This window comes from Muntiacus reevesi, chromosome 2, assembly GCF_963930625.1.
Source record: "Muntiacus reevesi chromosome 2, mMunRee1.1, whole genome shotgun sequence".
In the NCBI taxonomy this organism is placed as follows: domain Eukaryota; kingdom Metazoa; phylum Chordata; class Mammalia; order Artiodactyla; family Cervidae; genus Muntiacus; species Muntiacus reevesi.
The window spans coordinates 11348990-11375690 of record NC_089250.1 but is presented as its reverse complement, the minus strand read 5'-3'; the positions used below and the strand labels follow the sequence as shown (position 1 = coordinate 11375690).

Here is a 26701-nt window from a genome sequence, read left to right as displayed (position 1 = left end):
GAAATTTAATAACTCAAAAATATAAACAATACCTAAATGTTTTTTTATATAACATCTTTGCATTCACAAGTAATTTCTATAAAAGGATGAAACAATAAAAAAGAGTAGCACTAAAGGACAAAGAAAATATATCTGTAATATTAATAAAACATTAAATTTAGATTAAAGGAAAAGGAAAAACCTAACATTACTTGCGTTATGTGACAGAAGCGGTTTACCAGGGTTTCCTGCAGTTGTCATTTTTAATGAGAACTAACTTTTATGGCAATGAAACCTATCTCGGAAGTATTCCCTAAGTCCTTATAAGAAAGAAACCCATTTTTTATCACCATGATATTAGCTTTTTGAGGGCTTATTATGCGACGGCTATGCATATTATGCATTTTAATCCACACGATCATTCTGGGAGAGAGGTAATATATTAGACCCTTTAGATAGGAAGAGATGGAGCAAAGAAAGGCTGAGGAACGTGCCCAGGACCACAGAGCAGTTCACCAACAGCCCAGGATTCAAACCCCGGAAACTGGCCTGAACGCTGCTGTTCCAAAATATGCTGAGAACGTGATATTGAAAAGTCTTTTTAAGTAACATGATACCAAATGAACCTATATTATTATTTCAAGTCTACCTACAACTACAAATGATAATTCTGAATCTTAAAAACGTATTTCTAACAAACAAAAAGACTAGATGTAGGCAATATTGGAAATCTACTTTCAATAAAGATTTGTTTTTTGTAAAGAACTTCACCAATACACATTCATTCAACCATTCTGCTGTTTCTTTATGCATCTGACATACACTTGCTGAGCACATAATATGTGTTAATGACACTTTTAGTACAGGAAGCATGATTTTTGTCATTTAGATCTTTATCATCCAAAGTAATAAACTGTAAAAGATTGTGAATTGTTTCTATTGAAAATAAACAAAATCCTCCCCTTCTTCCTGCAAGCTATAAACAACTATGAAGTTAATATGATGTGATGTTTCAGAGTACCTTACAAAATCAAAGCTACCCACGATGATACTATCAACTAGAATCAACAAGGAATGATTAAATCCTATTCAGTATGACCTAAGCATTTGTAAATTCATGATTATATAATTTTTTAAATGTATGTATGATAGAATTAACTTAAGTAATCATCTACATATTTGTTTACATAAGAATATTACACTTCAGAGCCAATGAACAAGCCCTTACCAAAAACTACATATGAACAGGAGTACATTTGTACATAATAATGATGTACAATAATAATAATGTACAATTAATTTATCGTAATAGTTTAAAGATTATGTCATACAATCAATAAGCTTTCTAATATTGGAAATGCAAATAAGATTACACTCAACAGACACTTCCTCCGCTGGCTCATTTTCAAAAGCATACACACTCTACAAGCTCCCCTCTTAACACGAAACAAGAAACTCATTTCAACTCCACACTCCTCTTCAGTTACCATCCAGGTCTCCATTTCTGGCCCAGGAAACATTCCCTACGGAGCTGTTTACGCGGGTTCACTGCAGTCCAGCTTCCAAGTGGACTCTTTACTGAAACAACTTCCGGACAAAGGCACGGGTCCTCTCCTTAACCTCTCCGCCGTGTTCATCCAGTAGAGTTGAGGATTCTCTTCTCTTGGCCCGGATGCTATATTATGCTGCTCTATTTCCAGAAGAAGTATTCAGTGCTAATATTTCTTCCCCTAGAAATAAAGAATCTGTCCATGTTACCTGCTGTCATCTTGATCCACCTTCCTTAAAATGCTGTCATCGTTCACGTGCAGCAGACCTTCACTCAGTGAATTGGTCTTTTCAAATACTGGTGCAGTCACACATTCTTCTGGTGTCCACTTGTCATTGTTCTTTTTCTCTATTTCCTTCCTGGGCACGCCAGGTTCACCACTTGAAAAAATCCACAAAAAAGCCAATGTTTTCAAATAATTCAACTAATAAAGAATAAAAAAACAATTTTTGTAAAATTCCAACTCTTACCCATCTTAAGTCATTGATTAATTCACAAAACAGATATGAAGTACCAACCATATGCAAGAAAACAAATTCTTCCTTCAAACACAGATACATAATTATGATACAATATGATATGGAAGAGCTGACATATGAAAGTGATAAGTGAAATAAGGAAGGCTTTATGGAAGAAGTGAAGAGAGGCGGTCAAAAGGAAGAGAAAAGCGAGAAATCATTCTACTGGGAGATTAGAATGTCAGTACACAGATCAGGTACACGGCATCTGGGTTGCTTCCTAGGAAGCTGGAAGGAAAAGTACAAAACACATGAAAGAAATTAGAGAGATGCATCTGGAAAGACACTGGGAAGAACCTCAAGGGCTACACTGAAAACCTCAAGTCCAAGCACAGTGATTCTTAGACATGGGAGTCATGATTAGATTTACACAATATATAATTCTTTGCTTTTAAAAACAGTAATGTTTAATCTAGGAATTTCCCTGGTACTCCAGTGCTTAGGAGTCTACCTGCTCATGCAGGGGGCACAGGTTCGATCCCTGGTCAGGGAAGACAGCACAGCCTCACGCAGAGCAAGGAGTCCTGTGCTCCACACCCACTGAAGCCAGCGCCCTAGAGCCCACGCTCAGCATCAAGAGAAGCCACCACAGTGAGAAGCCCAAGCACTGCAGCTGCAAGGACCCAGCGCAGCCAAATAAATGATTAAAAAAACCCCACAAAAGAACCTCAAAGGAAAAAGTAACACTTAATTTAGATGGTTTTTAAAATGACATGCTGCACATCCACTGTGAAAGAAGAAATCAAATTTAGTGGGGCGGGCGTGGGGGCAGTGTACTTGTAAACCACCCACATGGTGGGGTGATGTCAGCATCATGGATGAAAGGCAGGCGCCTCGTCAGTTCTCCCGCCACCAACAGCAATCTGGCCTCCATCCATGGACATGCTCAAAGTGCTAGGAGGAGAAAACTGCCAACCGAGAGGACTCGATCCAGAAAAGTTGTCTTTCAGAAATGAAGGAGAAACAAAAACTTTCCCAGACAAGGCAAACCTGAGGGAGTTCATCACCACTAGTCTCGCCTCATAAGAAATGCTGAAAGAAGTCCTCAAACTGAAATGAAAGGATGTTCATTAGTGACATAAAATAAATTTAAATATACAGCACACTGGTTAAGGCAAGTGTGCAGTCAAATCCAGAATACTCTTATATGTAACATGGTGGTATGGTAACAAAGTAACTAGTATTAGGGCTAAAGGATAAGAGCATTCAAAATAACTATATCCCTAGTAAAAGATAAAATTCATAAATCACAAACATTAGCTCAAGTTAGAAATCATTTTACCGGAAAATAACAAATGACCTACTGTTAAATACTGATATAGGCTTACCCATCAGGACCTTTATTCTCCATAGCAGGAAACTCCTGCTTGTTATTTCCTCCACTCTTTCTCTGCTGAATCAATCGACTCTCAGCAGCAGCATCGCATATATTGGCTGATACTTCCACTTCACTACTTTTGTGCTTCTTTTCGTCTTCAACCTTTAATGAAAGTTTGACACTAAGAATAATTGCTACTACTTAATTCTAAAGACTCTGTTTTCAATTTATTACTTGACTGAGCATTTGCCCAGATTTTAAGTGATAAAAATATTTTTGTGCTTACATTAATTTTATCACAAGTCACTGAAAGTTTTGTAAAATGTGCTTCTTTCTGTTTGAGGGAAAGAAACAAAATTCCCAAAATTTCAAGAAAGGCTTTCTTAATAAGATACAATTATTCACAATCAGTCTTCCCCATCTGACTGGCAGAGATAGAGAAATAAAAACACATCACATATGTCCTCTTCAGTTTTTAACCACCTGGATTTTCCATTGAACAGTCAGATGTAGAGGATGTGACACCTTAGTGCCTCAGAAACAGAAAAGAAGCTTTCTTCTTTCTGCACTAAAGCTATTCTTTCCCCACTGCCTTTTCCAATTCTTTTTTCATTTGGATCCAGGAGACAGCAAAATATCTGATGGTGTTCACTGAAATATGTGAACCAAAGTTTACCAAAACACAAGGAGCAGAATGAAACTGAGGAGGTGTTAGTGTGGAATTCTGGAATATAAGGAATGCTTCCCAATCCCACATTCAATAACCACCCAATTTTATAGCTAGAGGGTATACAAATAACTATCTATCTTTGCTCCACTATTTACCAATAACAGCTTTAAAATCAAAAAAGGTTAAATGAGTTGTTCAAAGCCCCTAAAGTGGCATTCCCTAACATTTTATGGCACTAAAAGAGATGATACAATTCTGTCATCTTGAATCTGATAAAATTACCAAATGAATTCCTCAAATGAATCAGGTAAGTTAAAAGCGTGACTTTGGCAAAGTAATTTAATTCGTTAATTGGGGGTAGGGTTCATTCTCCTTTTTCTTTAAAGGAGAATAGCTACTTTTTCCTCTTTATTTGTCTTACACAGAAGAGCAAGCACATTTAAAAACCTACTACTGAAGAAAGAAAAATCTCACAGCATCTCAAACCTCAGTTTTTCCTTTGGAGATAAACACTTGATTATTTTCTCTTTTTTTTTGCTGAGAGTTTATACTATCTATGGGCTTCCCTGGTGGCTCAGATGTTAAAGAATCTGCTTTCAATGCAGGAGACCTGGCTTCGATCCCTGGGTTGGGAAGATCGCGTGGAGAAGGGAACAGCTATCCACTCCAATGATATTCTGGCCTGGAGAAATCCGTGGATAGGGCAGCCTGGCCAGCTACAGTCCATGGGGTCACAAAGAGTCAGACACGACTGACCAACTCTCGCACACACACACATACTAGCTATGTGACAAAATCACACATGTCAAAACTTACTACATCTTAGTAAACAACATAGTGAAGCGGTCTCTCTCAAAAGAGACATCTGCGAGTGGTGATTAAAGCATATGTGGGAGCGCATGTATTTGTTATTAAAAACATCCTGAAGTGGCCATGTTCGAAATCTAAGTGCCCAGGGACTGCGGAAAGCAGAGAAGATCACACAGATTCACCCACAATGAAGAGATTAGAGGGAACACGTGTTCATGTCCCTTCTCTCGGTTTCTGTTTTCTTCCCATTCTGTGGAAATACAACTTATATTTAATCCAACAGAGTTAAAAAAAAACCTGCAAAACCCTCGTTGATCATACTCCTTCAACACTTTCCTTGGTGCTTATTCTGGCTCAGAAGGTCACATGGGAAGGAGCTAAATGAGTTTCCCAGTCCATATGCAAGACTGACAGAGACAGAATTAGACTGATTGAAGGACAAAAGCTATGAAAACAGTTTCCTGAATTCCTATTATGTGGAAGGCAGAAATAATCTATTTCTACACAAGTACCTATTTAGATGACCCCACTTTATTCATAAGGAGAAAATCAAAATGGACCAGATCAGCCAGAAAGGGCAAAACCAAAGCAAGAGCAAATGAAACTCTACCTCTTTTGGAAGTTGAATTTTCTTTTTTCCCAAAGCTAACAACACTACTTGTAACATGTCTATTTCATTCTTGAACCTCTGCATATCCTTCTGTCCATTCTTCACTTAGATACACTTTGGATGCTCTGTGACTATTTGGTGGAGGAGAATTCCCATTTTCAAATTCGGCTTCCACGCTTTCATCGTCACTAGCACTGCAATTACCTGCATGCAGGAGCTTCTGGAACCAGTCCTGTATTGGTTTGCTTTTCTTTTCAGTATTTTTCATGACAGCAGGAGTACCGTGACTTTTTATTTCAATTATGTGTTTCATCTTACCGGAGCAGACAAGCCACAGACTAGACTGACGTGTCTGTCCAACGTCTAATTTCCGATTCGTGGGATTTTGCCTCATATTGTCTGATATTTGCATATCAAACTCTTGGTCTTCTTTCACTTCAAATGTAACTACCTGCTCCCTTACTTTTTATTTTCTGCATCATTATAAAAACTCTCCTCATTTTTGATAAACACATGTTCAATATCTAGTTTATCACTTTCAAGGTCTATTTTATTTTCCCTGAAACAAAGCTTTGAAGATGACTGACAAGCGTATCCCGGGGACCCATAGTTCATGCGATGAAAAACCATTTTCGAGACTGGGTTCTTTCTGTTCAGGACATACTTGGAATTCTAGAGACAGATACTCCAAATGCATCTTTCTCCCCACAATCAGCTATATTATTTGTCATGTTAGGAGGTATTTCCTTTCTTTGCTCCTTCTTTAAGGTGATCATATAGTGGCTCCTCCTTAGGACAGATGATAATTTTGTATTTCTCACAAATTTCACCTAACTTCTGCTTTACGTCATTTGTGATGGTTCTAACTTCTCTTTCCATTCTAATTTGCCATGTTTGATCCACATTTTTTCATATTTCTCCACACAAGGAGGCCTTGAACATACAGATCTGTCCTGTCTACCACATTCCTTATTCATTTCTGGTTCTTGAGGCAATTTTTGCAGCTGCAAAAGTGGAAGATTAATTGGGTTGATTTGATTTTCAGGTGTCTTTTCTGTCAGGGTACATGTGTGCAAAATAATATAATCCTTAACTAATAGTATGGATAAATAAAAATCAGAAACTCATTACAATTTTACTGTTAAACTTCTTCATTTATATGTAACCACTCACAAATCACCAGATCACAACTAAGAAGTGAAAAATAACTTGCCTTACCGGAAAATAGGAGAAAAACAGTAACTCACAAACCCAATTTTGTCACTGCTTGACTGAATTAAACAATTCATACACGTTAAATCTACCAAGAATGAATTAGATGATTTTTAATGTTACAAATGCTTCTTCCCTTAAAAATAGTTCACTTCACAATACCGTATATGGGGAGTCCCTACAGCATGTCTGTTAAGGTTTTGGTTTTCTTTTTTAAGGACTAATATCTGGAGAACAGACAAACTTTATATGACCAGGAGCCAAAATCAATTAACACTAATCAGAAAGAGGAACCAATTCCTAAATTTTAATGTAAATCATATATCATGATAGTGCTGTACATCAGTACATATTGCCTGCTCACATTCAGCTCTGTGTGTGCTAGGTCGTGTCTGACTCTCTGCCACCCCAAGGACTGTAGTCCCCCAGGCTCCTCTGGCCACGGGGATTCTCCAAGCAAGAAGACTTCAGTGGGTTGCCACACCCTCCTCAACCCATGCCTTCCCAACCCAGGGATCGAACCCAGGTCTCCCACCTTGTAGGCGGATTCTTTCTGTCTGAGCCGCCAGGGAAGCCCGACAGCACTGGAGTGGGTGCCCTATCCCTTCTCCAGGGAGATTTCTCGACCCAGGAATTGAAACGGGGTCTCCTGCATTGCAGGCAGATTCTTTACCAGATGAGCTACCCAGGAAGCCCCAACATTCAGTTATATTATGTTCTAATATCCACCAAAGAAAGTGGATAAAGCATTTTTAGTAATATCTACTGATTTCCCACCCTGAAAAGAAATAAATTCGAACGTTATTATTTGTACCCTAAAAACAAAGGTCCAATCTAGAAGGTTCGATTCTCTTAATAGGCAACTGGGTTGATTCTATGACCCCAGTCTCTCCCTGAATGTTCATCCCTAAGTCGATTATGCCGAGATCACAGGCAGAATGAATCGTTCATCTTGACGTCAGTGACTGGCGATTTCAATGGAAAACCTTGAGCCACTGGGAATGATTTCTCTTTACATGTATCTAGGTCAGGGGCCGTTATATTGTTCAGAATTTCAACTGCTTAATCTTACGATTCAGTCTTTGATATCACCTTCTTAATCATGTAATGAAGTTATAAAAATGGCAAAAGTAAACAAGTCAGGAAATTTTTTTCCCTCAATTCCAAAGACGAGCTATAAATTATAATAGATTCGAACAGTATTTTAAGTTGTATAATAAAAGTGCTATAAAAACTATTAAATTATTAAGCTATTAAATTAAATTATTATATTAAATAATATAAAAACTACTAAATTAAAAAAATTAAATTATTAAATTATTATCTATCAATTCTAAAAGCATAATTTTGAAAGCCAATTTTGTTATGGACTCTGTTACACACTGTATTGTGTTGGTAAAGCATAGAAAATGGTATTAAACCAGAAATTTAAATTTCTAGTTTTCCTCACCTGTGAATGGTTATTTTCATTTCCATCAAGTTTTTCTTGTTCTTCCTCCAATATCGCTTCCATGTCTAGTTCTCCTGACAAATCTGCATCTTTAGTTAAAATTACTTAGAATATTTAGACAAAAAACATAATCTTTATTTAAAACACAGATTTAAAACGTTGTACCAAATGACAGCTTAAGTCGAAAATTTATCTTCAGATGAATATTTACTTGTTTAAGAAATACTTCCAATGATCAAAAACTTCAACAAACCATTTGGGAAACACCAGATGTCACCAGGATACAGGCACACAAACACGTCAAAGATTCATTCATGAATTCATCCAAGCATCAGTGAAAAAAACAATCAGAAACCAAACAGAATTTCAAAATACAGGGCAGACATATAAAGTCACAGTATATTCTCTTCTCTACTTCATGACAGTATCTTTTTAACAACATGCCAAGCTTCAACTACATTATTATTCTTAGTTTACAAATTCCTCTTACTTTTTATGCTTTTATCAATTCCTTCATCTGAAACGCTTCCCTGTGCTCTTCTGACAATTTACTTTTCATCTTTTAAGACTCAACCTGCTTTGTGAAGTTGCCCTTGATTACAGCTATCTTTCCCCAGATAAATAGGTCTCTCTTTCCTTGTAGCTACCTTAGTACTTTGTAGATTTTTCTAGTGTATCTTTATAGACTTCTCTAGCGATCGATATACATCTAAATTGTGAATTATTTCTTCACATCTCTATCCTCTTGGCTTCTAGACTGCAGAGGGCATGCTGTTTAAAATCACCTTAGTATGAATAGTCTTTATTTTTTTTTTCAATAATTACTTGTCTACCTAGATCTCACAAAGAGTCCCAGAGTTCTAAATATAATCCTGCTATCCACTCTCAGATGTATGCTAAATACTAGCCTAAACAAACTTGCTTCCTCCAAATTCTCTTTGTTATTTATTATACTACTATGGTCAGAGGGAGAATGCAGACACCTTGCTAAGAGGGAGTGTTTGGCTGTAGCTTGCATAAAAGGAGTCAGCACAAGGTAGGTTTCGCCACAAACTCGAATCCAGATCCGTCAGAATGATGGTAAGGCCGTGCCCAGGTGGTGCACGGCTGAGTGCCCTGGGCTTCTGCATTACCTTGTTTGCTTTTTCTGTTTTCTGGCAGCGGAGACTGGCCCGGGTGATGGGGCATGGAATTCCCTACCAGAAACATCGCTGCGTTTGTCATCTTCTCTTTATCTGTTGCGGTCTTCTGTCCGAGTTCTGTGGGTGCTGACTGATTTTTGGTCACCAGTTGGGACACCAACGGACGCCGATCATCAACTTTCAAATGCCCGGCTCTTTGACAAGTCTCACTACTGAGGCTCCAACTAGTCGAATCCCAGTCTGAAAAATGTGAAAACAAAGTCTCCATTTATCAAGATCTGAGGAAGAAACAACTCTGACTACCTCGTACAAAGTCTTTCTTCAGAGAATCAGTTCCACATCCTTCTTCCCCTCAAATTCACTACCCTTCAGAGGTGACTCTATCTTTCATGCCACTGTCATTCATGAAGAGATGTTAACTAGGATGTCTCATTTCTTCTACTTTTCAATTTTCTAGTATTACTTTGACTCACTCAATCTTTATTACATACTCTCTATTTCATAAGAACTTTATTATTATTTTCCTTCAACATACAAATATTTTATTAACAAAATTTATCTCTAATTTATTTTACATTTAATTTTGCATGATGATTTTGTGTATTCTAGAGACCATGGTTTTAAAAACACTTTCAATGAATGGTACTACTTTAATTAATGGTAGAAGCCTAGACAACATATTATAAAGCAAAGACATCACTTTGCTGACAAAGGTCCATAGAGTCAAAGGTCTGGTTTTTTCGGGAGTCACGTGTGAGAGTTGGACCATAAAGAAGATTGAGTGCCGAAGAATTGATGCTTTCAAACTGTGGTGCTGGAGAGACTCTTGAGAGAACCCTGGACAGCAAAGAGATCAAACCAGTCAATCCTAAGGGAGATCAACCCTGAATATTCACTGGAAGGACTGATGCTGAAGCTGAAGCTTCAATACTTTGCACATCTGATGTGAACAGCTGGCTCACCGGAAAAGCACCTGATGCTGGGAAAGACTGAGGGCAGGATGAGAAGAGAAGGGCAAGCAGAGAAGGGGGCGGCAGAGGATGAGATGTTTTGGACAGCATCGCTGATTCAATGGACATGAACCTGGGTGAACTCCGGGAGATGGTGAGGAACAGAGAGGCCTGGCTGCAGTCCATGGGGTCACAAAGAATCAGGCACGACTTAGCGACTGAACACCACCACCATCAACAAGTACTTTAATTTCAACGAGATGGTCTTTCCTCGATGTACATATATCTTCAGAACTCATTTTGAAAGCCTTGGAGAAACATCATACCCTGGAGAAGGAAATGGCAACCCACTCCAGTACGCTTGCCTCTTGCCTGGAAAATCTCTTGGACAGAGGATCCTGGCGGGCTACACTCCATGAGGTCGCAGTGGTTGAACACAACTTAGCGACTAAACAAAAACATCATAAACTTATATAAGAAATGATAGCCTTGTGTGTGACTAATTGTTTCCATGTGAAAATAGGTAAGTCTAGGACCACACTGGATCCAAAGAGCACAGAGGGCCATGAGACAGGAATGAATACACCACAAAAAACTAAAACTGCTAGATCTGAATTTCTTAACAGAAGTCAAAGAAACAAGCAAGAAATGTAAAAGTGAAACTTAACCCTGTGTCAACACAAGGGCCCCTTTATCATTTTATATACAGCCACTTCAATGGTTTAAAACAGTGATTCTCAAGTGTCCCCTCAAAATCGCTGAAGTCCAGAGACCCATCGGGTCAGGGGGTACAAGAGGTCAGGACTCTTTTCACAACAACACTAAACGTTACCTCCATTCTCATGCTGTTCTGTGGGCAGTGGCATTCTTCAGAGACACGATATGTGATATCATAACACTAAGGACTAATGGAATTAGCAACTATGATGGTGTGTGCTTGTATTTTAAGTTTTTCTGTTTTATTTTCCAATACAGTGAACAACAAGAAACAAAGTTCCTTGGAATTCTCAATAATTTTGAGAAGTATAAAAGGATCCTAAAGCCAAAAACTTTCAGAATCCCTGTTTTGAAAGATTATGTCTATCGCATCTAAGGTATGATTACTTCTCCTACTCCTAATAATCAAAGACACCACAAACACACACACACACTCAGTCTGCTAATCAAAACATCTGATTGGCCTACATTCATCTGTGTAAGAACACTAAAATGAAATAATTATAAGCTGAAATACAACTGACATATTAGCAAGCGAAGCTTTACTCTAGGGAAAGGTCAGAGTTCAAAAATAAGCATTTTTGGACACTGGAAAAATCTTAGGGTCTAATAATAATTAATCTCTGAGAATTCCTGAGAGTATAGAGATTCCAAACTGAGAATTTAATGGATAACGAAACATATACACAAACATCTTGAGTTCAAGCTTACATTTTAAACATTTCTTATTCATATGCTTGTGAATATCTTTTCTTTTAAAACATGGGTACCAAAAATAACATTTTCCTTATGTATGTCCAATTCTTCAATTAAATTTGCAAAAAGAAGTTAGGAGTACGAAGAGCTAGCATTTCAAATATTTCAGTGTCCGTCTTTCCTGAAGGGACTTCCCTGATGGCTCAATGGTAAAGCATCTGCCTGCAATGCAGGAGCCAGAGTTAAGTGCGTACCGCAAAATTTACCTGAAATAGATGTTTGTGGATCCTTTGTTTCTACTGTTTTATTAGGAACAGAATCTTTCACTCCGACTGTGGGCTGAATGGGTTTGGAAACAAGTTGATTAACAAATAATGTGCATATGATACAATCCACAGTTCATAAATCAAGATAAAAGCATAAACATTTTTACCTTCACATTAGGATATTTCTCAGGAGACTCTAAAAGGCAAAAAGGACATAGAGTTAATCACATGTAAATATGAAAGCCAGCCGTACACTCATGCAGAGTTAGTACCGAGCAGAATCCTCGTGCTCAGCCTTGACACTGAATACATCCGGTTTCAGTGTCTCGTTTTTAGGGAGATGTTAGGACACTGGCAAGACAGACTTATGAATCCATTACAGACAGTGAAGAAAAACAGGAATACAGGGTTACCAAAACATGCAGTAAGATTTCAAAAGTAACATCATGTTTTCAATGACTTTAGAAAATATTAAAGAGCACACAGACCAACGTGAACATGCTGACTGATGAGGAGAAAATTAATCTTAATCAGAGGAGCAAACCATGACCCCAAGAAGATAAATGTGAAAGCTGATGGTAAAATGCAACAGTATATCTTGAATCCAAGACAAGAGTAACAGTTACACCGTTATACAAGTATTTAACATGCTCTTCAATCTGTCCAGTCATGTAAGAAGTGCACAGTTGGGATGACAGTTCAGCCGAAAATATAATTCATTTCTCATCAGAGAAAGCAATGACCTGACTAGCTCGAATATACACTTGTAGAAAAACGTTTCATAAAAGTATTCATTTTTTTCCACACCCACGTGGGCTACTGCTATGCCTGCATGTCTGGGCTCCTCTAGTTCAGCCATCTTAAAGTTTCTCGATCCACTCACGCAAGAAGGCATGTAAGACACACCTACGAAATAATGCCCCAAAGATTTTCAACATTGAAATACAATGATCAAAAAGGAAATAATAAATTTAATTGCCACACAATTATTAGATGTTAAAAATCTTGCATGTTTTAAAATCAGTGTAGTATTTCTTGAAAATACCAATTCTAGCATTTAGGGAATGAACCCTATCAATCTGTTTTGTTTCAAAACTTAGTTTGGTTGGGTACATCATGCTAATGCTTAAAAGGATTTCTACGAAACTGTCAAAAAATCAGTTATCTTCTAAAAAACAAGTCAATCCCTCCATATTCAAATCAATCTAATTTGAATAACAAATACCAGTACAACATACATCTTTGATGTCTATAGCTACTTGGAGTAGCTGGGATTGACCCTACTTCTAGCACCCCCTCCCACCTCCAGGATTTCTGCAGCAATAATGATCTTATCTCTTTTCAGGGTAAATACACTGAAGTCATCTAGAAGGTGTTCTCTCAAGTGCACCATCAACTCCAAACTCACCTCCCTAAGGCCTTCCTTTCCTCCCTTTGTCCTTTCACTAGAGTCTTTCCTCTATGAAGGATAATCTCTGGATCCGTGGCCTTAATGTTCCCCCTTTACATTCTTTCTATGGATCATCCCACCACTTCTTTTGCCTTCTTTGCTTAGCAATGGTATCTTACACCTATAATTGCTACTTCAACTCTTTGCTTTCCGCTGGCTATAGACATGCTCAGAAAGAAAAACAAAATAATGCTCTCCCCTGATCCTGTTATGTCCTGCAATAGCCAGTGCTCTTCTTCCAGATTTCTCTAAAAGCAAGGCTAGACCCTTGCTACTCGGAGAGCTTGTTAGAAATGCAGGATCTCAGATCTCGCGCTTAGCATGTCCACTTCACACAGGGTCCCCAGGCGCCTAATTAAAATTTGAGAAACTGGTCTACACAGTCTGCTTCTACATGACTTCAACTTAACCTATTCTCCTGAAATCTTAGCCTCAACTTCCTCAGTCTAACACTTCCCACCAAACAGAAACTGCATGACAAGCTGGAAACTTTACAGTGGACTCTCTATCAGGCTGTAGGTTCCTTGATCTCTCTATCATGTCCCCCGCTCTCTCCTTTCCAGTTCTCTTATTTTGGCCTATGTGACACCATCCTATAAAGCAGCGACATTTTGTAGGACGTCAATTTGCAAACATTTACAGCTGAGCACCTATGCCCATGTTCCTCCACAAAGGATAACGCACAGCCCCAAATGACTTCGTAACAATGAGGAAAACAGAAAGCGGGGGAAACTTTGCTGCTCTTCTCTGACAAGTTTAGGTGCTGGAAGCTCACTTCACAGTCACCGCCCACGTCAAACACTCTCCCTTTTCCTAAAGACCTATCTTACTTACGGCCCCTCCCCCATAGGCCCTTGCTTCCTTTTCCTTCATTTCCTCCCTGTGCCCTCTGCCTCTGTCATCCTCCATTCCCTCTTTCCTCTTATTTCTCAACCTTCCTTTGGCTGTTGAGTATCTTGAAACAGAACCAATAATTTTTTCTTTTGTCCATGTGCCATGTGGAGTCTTAGTTCCCTCACCAGGGATCGAGCCTCCACCCCTGCCCTGGACAGTCTTAATATTTGGACCTCCAAGAAGTCCAGGAACTAATAATTTAGCTCCTTAAACTGGATTCTCAATTTCAACTGTGCCTGACACCTGATAAGATACACAATTTCCCTCCTCTTCTCATCTTTTTCCTCCCTATGCATCTGACAGGTGGGGTGTTTTTTTTTTTTTTGCCTGTTAGAATATTCCCATTTTAAATCAATGTTCTGTCAAATAACCTTTCTATAAAATACAGCTCTTACCTTCTGCTTGTCCATTTAATGTATTTTTTCCTCTTTCATCTCCAGATAAATGATCCAGAAACTTCTGTGGAACACTCTCAGAGATACTCTGTTAAAATGAATATTGAGATCCATGAAGGTTTCCTAATGTCTTCTTAAGAAAATACCCTACTTTTAAAAACTTCCTACATTTAACCCAGTTAAGACAGGTTTTGCCAAGATCTCACAGCTGCCAACTGACAGAACCTGGATGCTGACCTCATACACTGCTGGATCACCAGGCAGTGGCTGCCAGCAATGAAGACATCAGGCCCTTCCTATCTCCTTCCATAGCTGCCACCTTCAAACAGGGCATCGTTACTTTATGTTACCTCAGGTACGGCTGCTACAAAGATGCTCTGCCCTGCTTCTTAAGTTTAGTCGCTCAGTCATGTCCGACTCTTTGCGACCCCATGGACTGTAGCCCGCCTAGCTCCTCCATCCATGGGATTTTCTCGGCAAGAGTACTGGAGTGGATTGCCATTTCCTTCTCCAGGGGATCTTCCCGACCCAGGGATCGAACCTTGCTCTAATACGTTGTAGGCAGACGCTTTACCGTCTGAGCCACCAGGGAAGTCCCCCTGCTACTTAAACAATCCAAAATGGTTTGTACTTATTAAAACACTGCTAAAGCAAACTGCTGCTATTACAATCCCACATATTTATTACTATTTCTCATGCTTTTGCTTCTGTTGAAATGTTTCTTTCAGATTAATCTGACAATCCAAACACAGTAACACTTTCAAGTTTCAAGCACTATCTTTCAAGGTCCAAGTGATAAAAAACCACAATTCAACCTGTTTCTCTCTGACCCTCTCTAGCAGGTTTACAGATGCGTATGTACCAAATAAACATACATTTGGCTGGGAGATTGGGACTGACACATACACGCTACACACTATTGTGTATTAAACAGATAACTGATGAGGACCTGCTGTCTAGCACAGGGAATGCCACTCAATATTCTGCAATGGCCCATATGGGAAAAGAATCTAAAAAACAGGTGATAAACACACACACACACACACACACAAAACAAAGAAACGTGGCCATGGACTGACCACACACACACACACACACACACAACAAAGAAACATGTGGCCATGGACTGACCTCACACACACACACACACACACACACACACACAAAAAAAAAAAAAAAAAAAACAAAGAAACACTGACCTCACACACACACACACACACACACACACAAAACAAAGAAATATGTGGCCATGCACACGCATGCACACGCACACACACACACACACACAAACAAAGAAACATGTGGCCATGGACTGACCTGAAACAATCTTTCAATATTCAGATAAATGTAACTTCAGAACTCAAACAGATTCCTTACCATCTCTAAGCCTTGGTTTCTGTACTACACTGACTCCATTAGGTGAACCTTGCAAATGAACAAAAGTGTACTATGTGGTAATATTTAGCAGGGAGTGTAGGTTAAAAGAAACAACAAAGTTTTGATGGGGAAATGCAAAGGTTAGAAAGTCACAGCATCTCCTGCTTTCATGTTCTTATTACTCAGGGCTTACATTTCAAAATAGTAACAGAAGACAGTACCTCAGAATCCCAAGGCGATTCTGTATCTTCCTCTTCTCCCAGTCCTACAGCTGACATCATGTCTGTAAAATGCAGTCACAGATACATTAATGAGAACATTCACTACTATGAATTTTAAAGACATATGTAAGTCTATCTCTATCCACAAATACTTCAATAAAATAAAGTAGTGGAACAGAATTTCAGAGGGTTGAAGCATTTTCAGGAATATAAAGTTGGTAGTAGGTAGGACACTTCTGAAGAAAGAGAGCAAAAGAAATGTACTTAAAACAAAATGGATATCGTATTTGGATCCATACCCTTTACATGATTTTATATTTGCTTTTAAGTATAGAAAAATTTCACAGACATTCACTAACTTACCATGTTTATTATTTTTGTGTGCTCTATCAACAGAAGTCAAATGGTCATGACTTGCTTGTTCTTGGGGAGCCCTTTCAATAATAGAAGTATCACTTTCTTTTTCAACAAGTTCTGGTTTGGGGGCTCCTTCCTATAAAAACAAAACAAAATGAAACCAAAACCCAACTTCAGAAAACATACTCATTCATTTGGTCATTCAGTCCATCAGTAAGACGACACGCAATCACTGTGTCTAGGACATCCTTTAGGATGTCCCGGGAGGAGTTAGAACTGTAAAGAAAAGTGACTCTGCTGTGTGTCTGGGTGAGGCAGAGACACATGAAAGCAAACAAGAGCAGAAGAGGATCCGTCGGCAGCTCTGCAGCTGAGGGGCAGAGAGTGCAGCACGGGCTCCAAGGGGCGAGGAGGCGGGAGGACCCGCGAAGCACACGGAACGCTGGGACACGGGCTGTGTCTCAGAGACAGAGCGTGCGGAGCCGGGATGGGAGGGGGGTTCTAGGAAGGGCGGCCCGAACCCACAGATGCGGTGTGCACCAACGTCAACAAGTCATGTGGAAAACAGATCACAGTTACTGGGAACTGTATCGAGAGACAAAACTGGAGCACCAGGTTCACACAGGAAGAAGCAAGTGTCATCTTCTTCCTTCAAGTGACGGGGATCTACTAAACAAGTAAAGGCATTACATCATCACAAAAATATTTTATTTTATTAGGTGCCATGCTTTTATTCAAATGAAAGGGAAAAGACTGCCCTGCACAAGGAAGTAGCAAGTTCAATTTGGTTCAGTCCCTCAGTCATGTCCGACTCTTTGTGACCCCATGGACGGCAGTACGCCAGGCCTCCCTGCTCATTGCCAACTCCCAAAGTTTACTCAAACTCATGTCCATTGTGTTGGTGATGCCATCCGACCATCTCATCCTCTGTCGTCCCCTTCTCCTCCTGCTTTCAATCATTCCCAGCATCAGGGTCTTTTCCAATGAGTCAGTTCTTCGCATCAGGTGGTCAAAATTTCAGCTTCAGCATCAGTCCTTCCAATGAATATTCAGGACTGATTTCCTTTAGGATGGACTGGTTGGATCTCCTTGAAGTCCAAGGGACTTGCAAGAGTCTTCTCCGACAACACAGTTCAAAAGCATCAATTCTTTGGCACTCAGCTGTCTTTATAGTCCAACTTTCACATCCATACTTGACTACTGGGAAAATCATAGCTTTGACTAGATGGACTTTTGTTGGCAAAGTAATGTCTCTGCTTTTTAATATGCTGCCTAGATTGGTCATAACTTTTCTTCCAAAGAGCAACTGTCTTTTAATTTCATGGCTGCAGCCACCATCTGCAGTGATTTTGGAGCCCAAGAAAATACAGTCTGTCACTGTTTCCACTGTTTCCCCATCTATTTCCCATGAAGTGATAGCACCGGATGCCATTATCTTAGTTTTTGGAATGTTGAGTCTTAAGCCAACCTTTTCACTCTCCTCTTTCACTTTCATCAAGAGGCTCTTTAGTTCTTCAATTTCTGCCATAAGCGTGGTGTCCTTTGCATATCTGAGGTTATTGATATTTCTCCCAGTCATCTTGATTCCAGCTTGTGCTTCATCCAGACCAGCGTTCCTCATGATGTACTCTGCACATAAGTGAAATAAGCAGGGTGACAATATATAGCCTTGATGTACTCCTTTCCCTATTTGGATATTTGGCCTTGGAGTAGAGAATGAAGCAGGGCAAAGGCTAACAGAGTTCTGCCAAGAGATCACACTGGTCATAGCAAACACCCGCTTCCAACAACACAAGAGAAGACTCTACGCATGGACATCACCAGATGGTCAATTCCGAAATCAGGTGGACTATATTCTTTGCAGCCAAAGATGGAGAAGTTCTATACAGTCAGCAAAAACAAGACCGGGAGCTGAGTGTGGCACAGCCCATGAACTCCTTATGGCCAAATTCAGACGCAGACTGAAGGAAGCAGCAAACATGACAGTATGTACAGGAGGGCAGTAAAGAGGAAAACAGAAACCAAAAGCCTGTAAGCAAATCTCCACGTGGGAAGTAAGCACACTAGACACTGTGCATCACCCAAAGTGTCCATGAAACTGCAATTAAAAAGCCAATTTGGCGTTAAAAACAGCCAAACAGAAATGGTAACAGTCATTCTAAAACAAACTGCACAGCCAGGAGGAATGAAAAGATTAGCAAGAATATTTTAGAAAGATTACTCTGGCAGCAACATAAAAAAGAACATCAGGGTAGCCAAACTAGAAAAGAATATTTCAAGATTATAGGTGAGACAGTGAGTTATGGTGATAAGATATGAAAACTGATAAGCAGGCAGAAAATACTGAACTTCCTGAGTGACTGGAGCTGGTAATTTCAAGGACGTTTGGAGTCCAGGATCTTTCCTACTGTGGCTGAAATTCAGGGATGCTGTCTACTAGGATGCAGAGGACAGATGAAGGGACAGCTTATAAAGAGTCAGGGATGAGGGAAGCGTCAGGGATAATGCCTTCAGTTTGGGGTATAATAAATTATTTTGAGGCATGCAAGGGACTCAGAAGAAAGGATTTGGGTAAAAACATTTGAATTAGAAAAAGATTAACTTCTTCAGGAAAAACATATACTTTAATTATTTGTAAAAGATACTAACTTGGTATAATTAATGCAAACCTAGGCAGAATTCTGAACTTTTGAAAATAAAACAATACCAGGGGAAGAAAACTATGAGATTAAAATGGTCAATTATGTATTTCAACATGTTTCAAGGATATAAAAATATACTTTTTAAAAAATATGCAAATACTTGTTTCTGACATATTACCATAATAGGCATTTTAAAGTTTAATGAAAAGCTTTAATTGTAAAACACCCATTCAAGATGCTACAAGAAGACTCTGTTTTAAAATTGATCTTAAAAGACAAGTTTTAATTTGTAGAAGAGAAATGTTTATGTGAGGATGGAATTATGAGGCATTTTAAAGTACTACTGTGACGTAAGAAAGAAACAGAAAACCCTACTTGAAAAGATCTCATTCAAAATTGATGGAGAAATCAAAAGGTTTACAGATGAAACAAAAGTTAAGAGGATTTAGCACCACCAAACCAGCCTTACAACAAATACTAAAGGGACCTACAGCCAGTAAACACAAGAGAAAGGAAAGATCTATAAAAACAAACCAGAAACAATTAAGAAAATGTCAACAGGAACATATATATCAATTAGTACTTTAAATGTAAATGGATTCAATGCACCAACCAAAAGATACAGAATAACTGAATGAATACAAAAACAAGAGCCATATATATACTGCCCACAGGAGACCCGCTTCAGACCTAGAGACAAATACAGACAAAGTAAATGAATGGAAAAAGGTATTCCATTTGAATGGTAACCAAAAGAAAGCCAGTGTGGCAATCCTTATTTCACACAAAACAGACTTTAAAATGAAGAATATCATAAGAGACGAAGAAGGACACTACATAATGATCAAAGGGTCAATCCAAGAAGAAGACATAACAATTGGAAATATTTATGCCCCCAACATAGAAAAACCACAATACACAAGGCAAGCAGTAACATGCATAAGAGGGGAATTCAAAAGCAACACAGTCATAGTGGGGGACTTTTAACACCCCACTTACACCAATGGACAGATCATCAAGACAGAGAATCAGGTAAGGTGAAAAGACAGCCCTCAGATTGGGAGAAAATAATAGCAAATGAAGCAACAGACAGAGGATTAATCTCAAAAATATACAAGCAACTCCTGAAGCTCAATTCCAGAAAAATAAATGACCCAATCAAAAAATGGGACAAAGAACTAAACAGACATTTCGCCAAAGAAGACATACAGATGGCTAACACACACATGAAAAGATGCTCAACATCACTCATTATCAGAGAAATGCAAATCAAAACCACAATGAGGTACCATTACACGCCAGTCAGGATGGCTGCTATCCAAAAGTCTACAAGCAATAAATGCTGGAGAGGGTGTGGAGAAAAGGGAACCCTCTTACACTGTTGGTGGGAATGCAAACTAGTACAGACACTATGGAGAACAGTGTGGGGATTTTTTAAAAAACTGGAAATAGAACTGCCATATGACCCAGCAATCCCACTTCTGGGCATGCACACTGAGGAAACTAGATCTGAAAGAGACACGTGCACCCCAATGTTCATCGCAGAACTGTTTATAATAGCCAGGACATGGAAGCAACCTAGATGCCCATCAGTAGATGAATGGATAAGGAAGCTGTGGTACATATACACCATGGAATATTACTCAGCTGTTAAAAAGAATTCATTTGAATCAGTTCTAATGAGATGGATGAAACTGGAGCCCATTATACAGAGTGAAGTAAGCCAGAAAGATAAAGATCATTACAGCATACTAACACATATATATGGAATTTAGAAAGATGGTAATGATAACCCTATATGCAAAACAGAAAAAGAGACACAGATGTACAGAACAGACTTTTGGACTCTGTGGGAGAAGACGAGGGTGGGATGTTTCGAGAGAATAGCATGTATATCATCTATAAGGAAACAGATTACCAGCCCAGGTGGGATGCATGAGACAAGTGCTTGGGCCTGGTGCACTGGGAAGACCAGAGGAGAGGTGGAGAGGGAGGTGGGAAGGGGGATCGGGATGGGGAACACATGTAACTCCATGGCTGATTCATGTCAATGTGCAACAGAACCCACTGCAATGTTGTGGAGTATTTAGCCTCCAACTAATAAAAATAAATGAAAAAAAAAAAAAAAAGACAGAGAACCAATAAGGAAACACAAAACTTCAATGAAACATTAGACCCAATGGACCTAGTTGATATCTTCAGGACTATTCATCCAAATGAAGAAGAATACACTTTGTTCTCAACTGCACATGGAACATTCTCCAGGAGAGACCACATCTTGGGCCACAGACCAAGCCTCAGTAAATTTTAAAACATTGAAAATATGTATCACGTATCTTCTCTGACCACAAGACTATCAGACTAGATATCAACTACAGGAGAAAAATGGCAAAAAACACAAATTCATGGAGATTAAACAATTCATTACTGAATAATGAAAAGGTTATTGAAGACATAAGCAGGGAAATCAAAAGTTTCCTAGAAATAGATGACAACAAAAACACGATCACCCAAAACCTATGGGATTCAGTAAAAGCACTTCCAAGAGAGAAGTTGATAGCAGCACAATCCTACCTCAAGGACAAGAAAAGCACTGAACAGGCAACACTCTACATTTACAGCAGCTAGAAAAAGAACCAAACCCCCTAAAGTCAGCAGAAGGAAAGAAATCATACAGATCAGAGCAGAAATAAATGAAAAAGAAAATGAAGGCAACAATAGCAAAGATTAATCAGACTAAATACTGGTGCTTTGAGAAGATAAGCAAAATGGACACACCACTAGCCAGACTCATCAAGAACAGAAGGGAGAAAAATCAAATTGACAAGACTAGAAATGAAAAAGGAGAGGTTACAACAGACAACACAGAAATGAAAAGGATCATCAGAAAACGTTATGAGCAACAATACGCTCATAAAAGGGACAACTGAGAGGAAATGGACAGATTCTTAGAAAAGTTCAACCTCCTAAAACTGAATCAGGAAAGAAATAAAAATGACAAACAAGCCAATTACAAACACTGATATAGAAAGTGTTATCCAAAATCTCCCAAAAACAAAAGCCCAGGGCCAGATGGCTTTGCAGGGGAATTTTGTCAAACATTTAGAGAAGAGGTAATGCCTACTTTTCTGAAACTCTTCCAAAAAACTGCAGAGGAAGGAACACTTCCAAACTCATTCTATGAGGCCACAATCACCTTGATACCAAAACCAGGCAGAGACAACACAAAAAAGAAAATTACAGGCCAATATCACTGACACACAGATGCAAAAACCCTCAACAAAATATTAGCAAAGACAATTCAACAACACATTCAATAGCTCATACACCATGATCAATTCGGGTTTATGCCAGGGATGCAAGGATTCTTCAATATGCACAAACCAATTTCAATGTGATGCACCATCTTAACAAACTAAAAAATAAGAACCATGTGATCATCTCAATAGAGGCAGAAAAAGCCTTTGACACAGTTCAGCACCTGTTTATGACAACAACGCTTCAAAATATGGACACAGGAGGAACTTATGTCAACATAGTAAAGGCCATATAGGATAAACCCACAGCAAACATTATTCTTGATGAGGAAAAATGAAAAGCATTCCCTCTAAGATCAGGAACAAGACAACATTGTCCGTTCTCACTACGATTATTCAGCATGGGTTTGGAAGTCCTAGCTATGGCAATCAGAAGAGAAAGAAATAAAAGGAATCCAGATCTGAAAAGAAGTAAAACTCTCACTTTTGCAAATGACATGATACTACACATAGCAAACCCAAGAGAAACTATTTTCTAGTAAAAAAAAATTACTGGAGCTAAACAGTGAATTTAGCAAAGTTGTATGATACAAGGTCAATACACAGAACTCACTTGAATTCCTATACACTAACAATGAAAAATCAGAAAGTGAAATTAAGGAGCCAATCCCATTCACCACTGCAACAAAAAGAATAAAATATCTAGCAATAAACCTACCTAAGGAGACAAAAGACCTGTATACGGAAAATTCTAAGACGCTGAGGAAAGAAAAGAAAGACGACATAAACAGGTGGAGAGATATTCCATATTCCTGGGTAGGAAGAATGAATAGTGTGAAAATGACTATACTACCAAATGCAATCTACAGATTCAGTGTGATCACTGTCAAATGACCAATGGCATTTTTCACAGAACTAGAACAATACATGCAATGGACTATTACTCAGCCATAAAGAGGAACACATCTGAGTCAGCTCTAACAAGGCTGACAAACCTAGAGCCTTCTCTGGAGTGAATCAAGTCAGAAAGAAAAATATAAATATCATATACTATTTGCACATATATGGAATCTACAAAGATTCTGAATCTACAAATGTACTGATCAATTTATTTGCAGGGTAGCAATGGAGAAACAGACATAGAGAACAGACTTAGAGACATGGAGGAGGGGAGGAGGGAGAGGGTGAGATGGATGGAAAGAGTAACATGGAAATATAAAATTTCATGTGTAAAATAGAGAGCCAGTGGGAATTTGCTGTAGGACTCAGGCAGCTCAGAAAGGGACTCTGAGACAATGCAGAAGGGTGGGATGGGGAGGGAGGTGGGACGGGGTTTGGGAGGGAGGGGACACGGGTGTACCCACGGCTGATTCTTGTTGATGTTTGACAGAAATAAACAAAATTCTGGAAAGAGATTATCCTTCAATTAAAGAATAAATACATTTTCTAAAAACCCCATTTGAAAATTTCCTCGTCTTCTTCTTTTCTAACGGCTCTAATTTTCTATCTATGCCTTCTGCAAATGGCAGATAAAGATTGAAGGAACAATCTAGATATTAAAAAAGTAGTAAAGCTATGATTATCCAAGTTGGAGATTTCAAAGGTTTCAAATACATCTATGATTATCAAGCAGGACTCAATATTCACATCAGGAAAAAACAAATGAGCTGCAAAAATCAAGTAACCACAATGACTGAGTTTTAGATATGGAAGAATTCGCATTTTTGTTTAACATGTGTAACAAAGAACTGACATGCTAATTTAACACCTATAAATACTGAAGCTAATAGTTTCTTAAAAATAAATTTCTTAAAAATAAAACTTAACTTAAAAATAACTTCTTAGAAAAAACTCTTAAAATTTTACTCTTTAATAAAATTCTTAAAATGGAATATACTTATTACTATAGATATTTTTGAAAGTAAAAAAATTATCTTTCTGAGACAATTTTACAAACTGTTGGTAATTCTTCTTTCCTTATGATTTTATAACAAGTAGTCTACATAAGAAAAAAATCATGAATTGTGATTTCATTCATTTAATATGTGCAATTGCCCATTACTTGCAGATATTAGGAAAAGATGAATCAGAATCTCTCCGGAGGTGGGGGGGGGGGGAATTTCTACATTTTTTTCTTTAAGACTGTTGCAACTTAAAATTTTCTTATGTCATGAAGAGAGTTTAAGAATCTCATTTATATAATTATAAATTATAAGTTTAGTAAAAGAGAAGATAAAATGCTTACTTATTTCCTCTTTATTTTCAAAAAGATCCAAAACCTCCACCAAGACTATACCAAACAGCAAGATAAATTAGTTAAGTACATTAAGTATGTATCAAACAGTAAGTTAGTAACCACAAGAAACGGAAGGGCCACAAACTCTTCATTCATAACACAGCTGCTAAGGCCTAAAACAGAGCTCACCTAGAACTCCCTACGAATGAAAGTTTTGCTAGATTAAATAGAAGACACTGCTTCATTCATTTCAAAGTGAGAATTTTTTTAAAAAGAAAAATCACTTCAAATTGAAATGAACTTCCAGAGGGAACTATATTCAATATAGATATATACATATACAAGTGTAACCAAGTCACATTGCTATACACCTGAAACTAACACAGTATTGTAAATGACTACACTTCAATTAAAGAAAAAAAAAACCAAAAACCACCACCAACCTCGAAAACAACAACCAAAAATCCTAAGGATCAAATTTTCTTTCAGTTCTTCATAAAACTCGGGTATATGTCATTCAGAAGAGTCTAACTATTGAGTTTTCACGACCTCACTCTCTCCTAAGTTGAATTTCAAATAATTCATCTCATATTTATAATATAGAGTACCTCATCTGACTTACCCTCACTATGTCTGCTGTGTTTGTAAAATAATCTGTTTTATCTTGACCTTCATTCCATCTCATACTCATCTTATCCTTCTTAAATGAATTCTTCCCCTTCATCGCCCTCCCCATCTTCATATTCATCTAGCTCTTTTTCCTAATTGCTTTGTAATTCTTTTCTTTCTAAATGGCATACTTAGTATGCCAACATTTATAAATCTGAATCATGCAGATATATTGCTCTTACTATCACATCGTTTTGTATCATGACATTGAAGCCTTCCATTTCCATGGTGGAATCCTTTTTGTCATCATAAGGATCAAGGGAATGGTGTGTGGAAAAGTACAGGGGAAAACAAGAGTTAAAAACAACACAACTTACCTTTGCAAGACCAAGGCCTGCTAGAGTCTTGAGTGGTTTTGGAAGAGGATCAGGCCTTGGAAAGGCAGGATGAGGGAAGCCCTGGACTCCGGGTGATGGTTTGGGAAAGGTTTCAAGCACATCTTCAATTTCACTATCAGAATTATTGTTCTCAGAGAAGGTGGTACTCTCCCGTCTCACAATGCCACTTTCTGCTTCTAATACAGTAAAAACGGGAGAGTACGTAAGAACCTGTGTAATTTCAAATCAGTGAATAACACCAGGAGGACAGTCTTCAAATAACTTACCGTCTCTCTTGGATTGCTGAAAAGCCTTCAGTAGCTTTGCTAAATTTGGTTTCGGGACATGCTGGAGAAGAAAATAAGAGCTTGAAGCATAACAAGTATCAACTGAATAAAAGAATTATAATCCCACACCCCCATTACTATATGACCTAACACAAAGAGCACAGGCTCTGGAGTCATTCAGGTGTGGACTCAGATCCCAGTTGGGCCCCTGACTAACCTGCAGGCACACTGAAACCACAATCACAGAAAACTCGCCCATCTGATCCCAGGACCACTGTCTAACTCAATGAAACTGAGCCATGCCGTGTGGGGCCACCCAGGACGGATGGGTCACGGTGGAGACGTCTGACAGTATGCGGTCCACTGGAGAAGGGAATGGCAAGCCACGTCAGTATTCTGGCCTTGAGAACCCCATGAACAGTATGAAAAGGCAAAATGATAGGATACTGAAAGACGAACTCCCCAGGTTGATAGGTGCCCAATATGCTACTGGAGATCAGTGGAGAAATAACTCCAGAAAGAATGAAGGGATGGAGCCAAAGCAAAACAAGACCCAGTCGTGGATGTGACTGGTGATAGAAGCAAGGTCCGCTGCTGTAAAGAGCAATATTGCATGGGAACCTGGAATGATAGATCCATGAATCAAGGCAAATTGGAAGTGGTCAAAAGGAGACGGCAAGAGTGAATGTTGCCATTCTAGGAATCAGCAAAC

General features: G+C 38.6%; 1 protein-coding gene across 1 annotated transcript in view; it reads right to left on the bottom strand.

Annotated features, from left to right (window-relative positions):
- The window catches only part of LOC136157105 (ankyrin repeat domain-containing protein 26-like), a 209646-nt gene that overhangs the window by 23253 nt on the left and 159692 nt on the right, over positions 1 to 26701 (bottom strand). The window contains exons 11-21 of the mRNA XM_065919137.1: positions 25990 to 26050; positions 25703 to 25899; positions 16588 to 16717; positions 16225 to 16286; positions 14627 to 14714; positions 12695 to 12793; positions 12055 to 12083; positions 11888 to 11960; positions 9167 to 9498; positions 3375 to 3526; positions 1738 to 1908 (exon numbers count right to left, since the gene is read on the bottom strand). Of these exons, the coding sequence (XP_065775209.1) occupies positions 1738 to 1908; positions 3375 to 3526; positions 9167 to 9498; positions 11888 to 11960; positions 12055 to 12083; positions 12695 to 12793; positions 14627 to 14714; positions 16225 to 16286; positions 16588 to 16717; positions 25703 to 25899; positions 25990 to 26050 (1394 nt within the window). The remainder of the gene's footprint in view (positions 1 to 1737; positions 1909 to 3374; positions 3527 to 9166; positions 9499 to 11887; positions 11961 to 12054; positions 12084 to 12694; positions 12794 to 14626; positions 14715 to 16224; positions 16287 to 16587; positions 16718 to 25702; positions 25900 to 25989; positions 26051 to 26701) is intronic.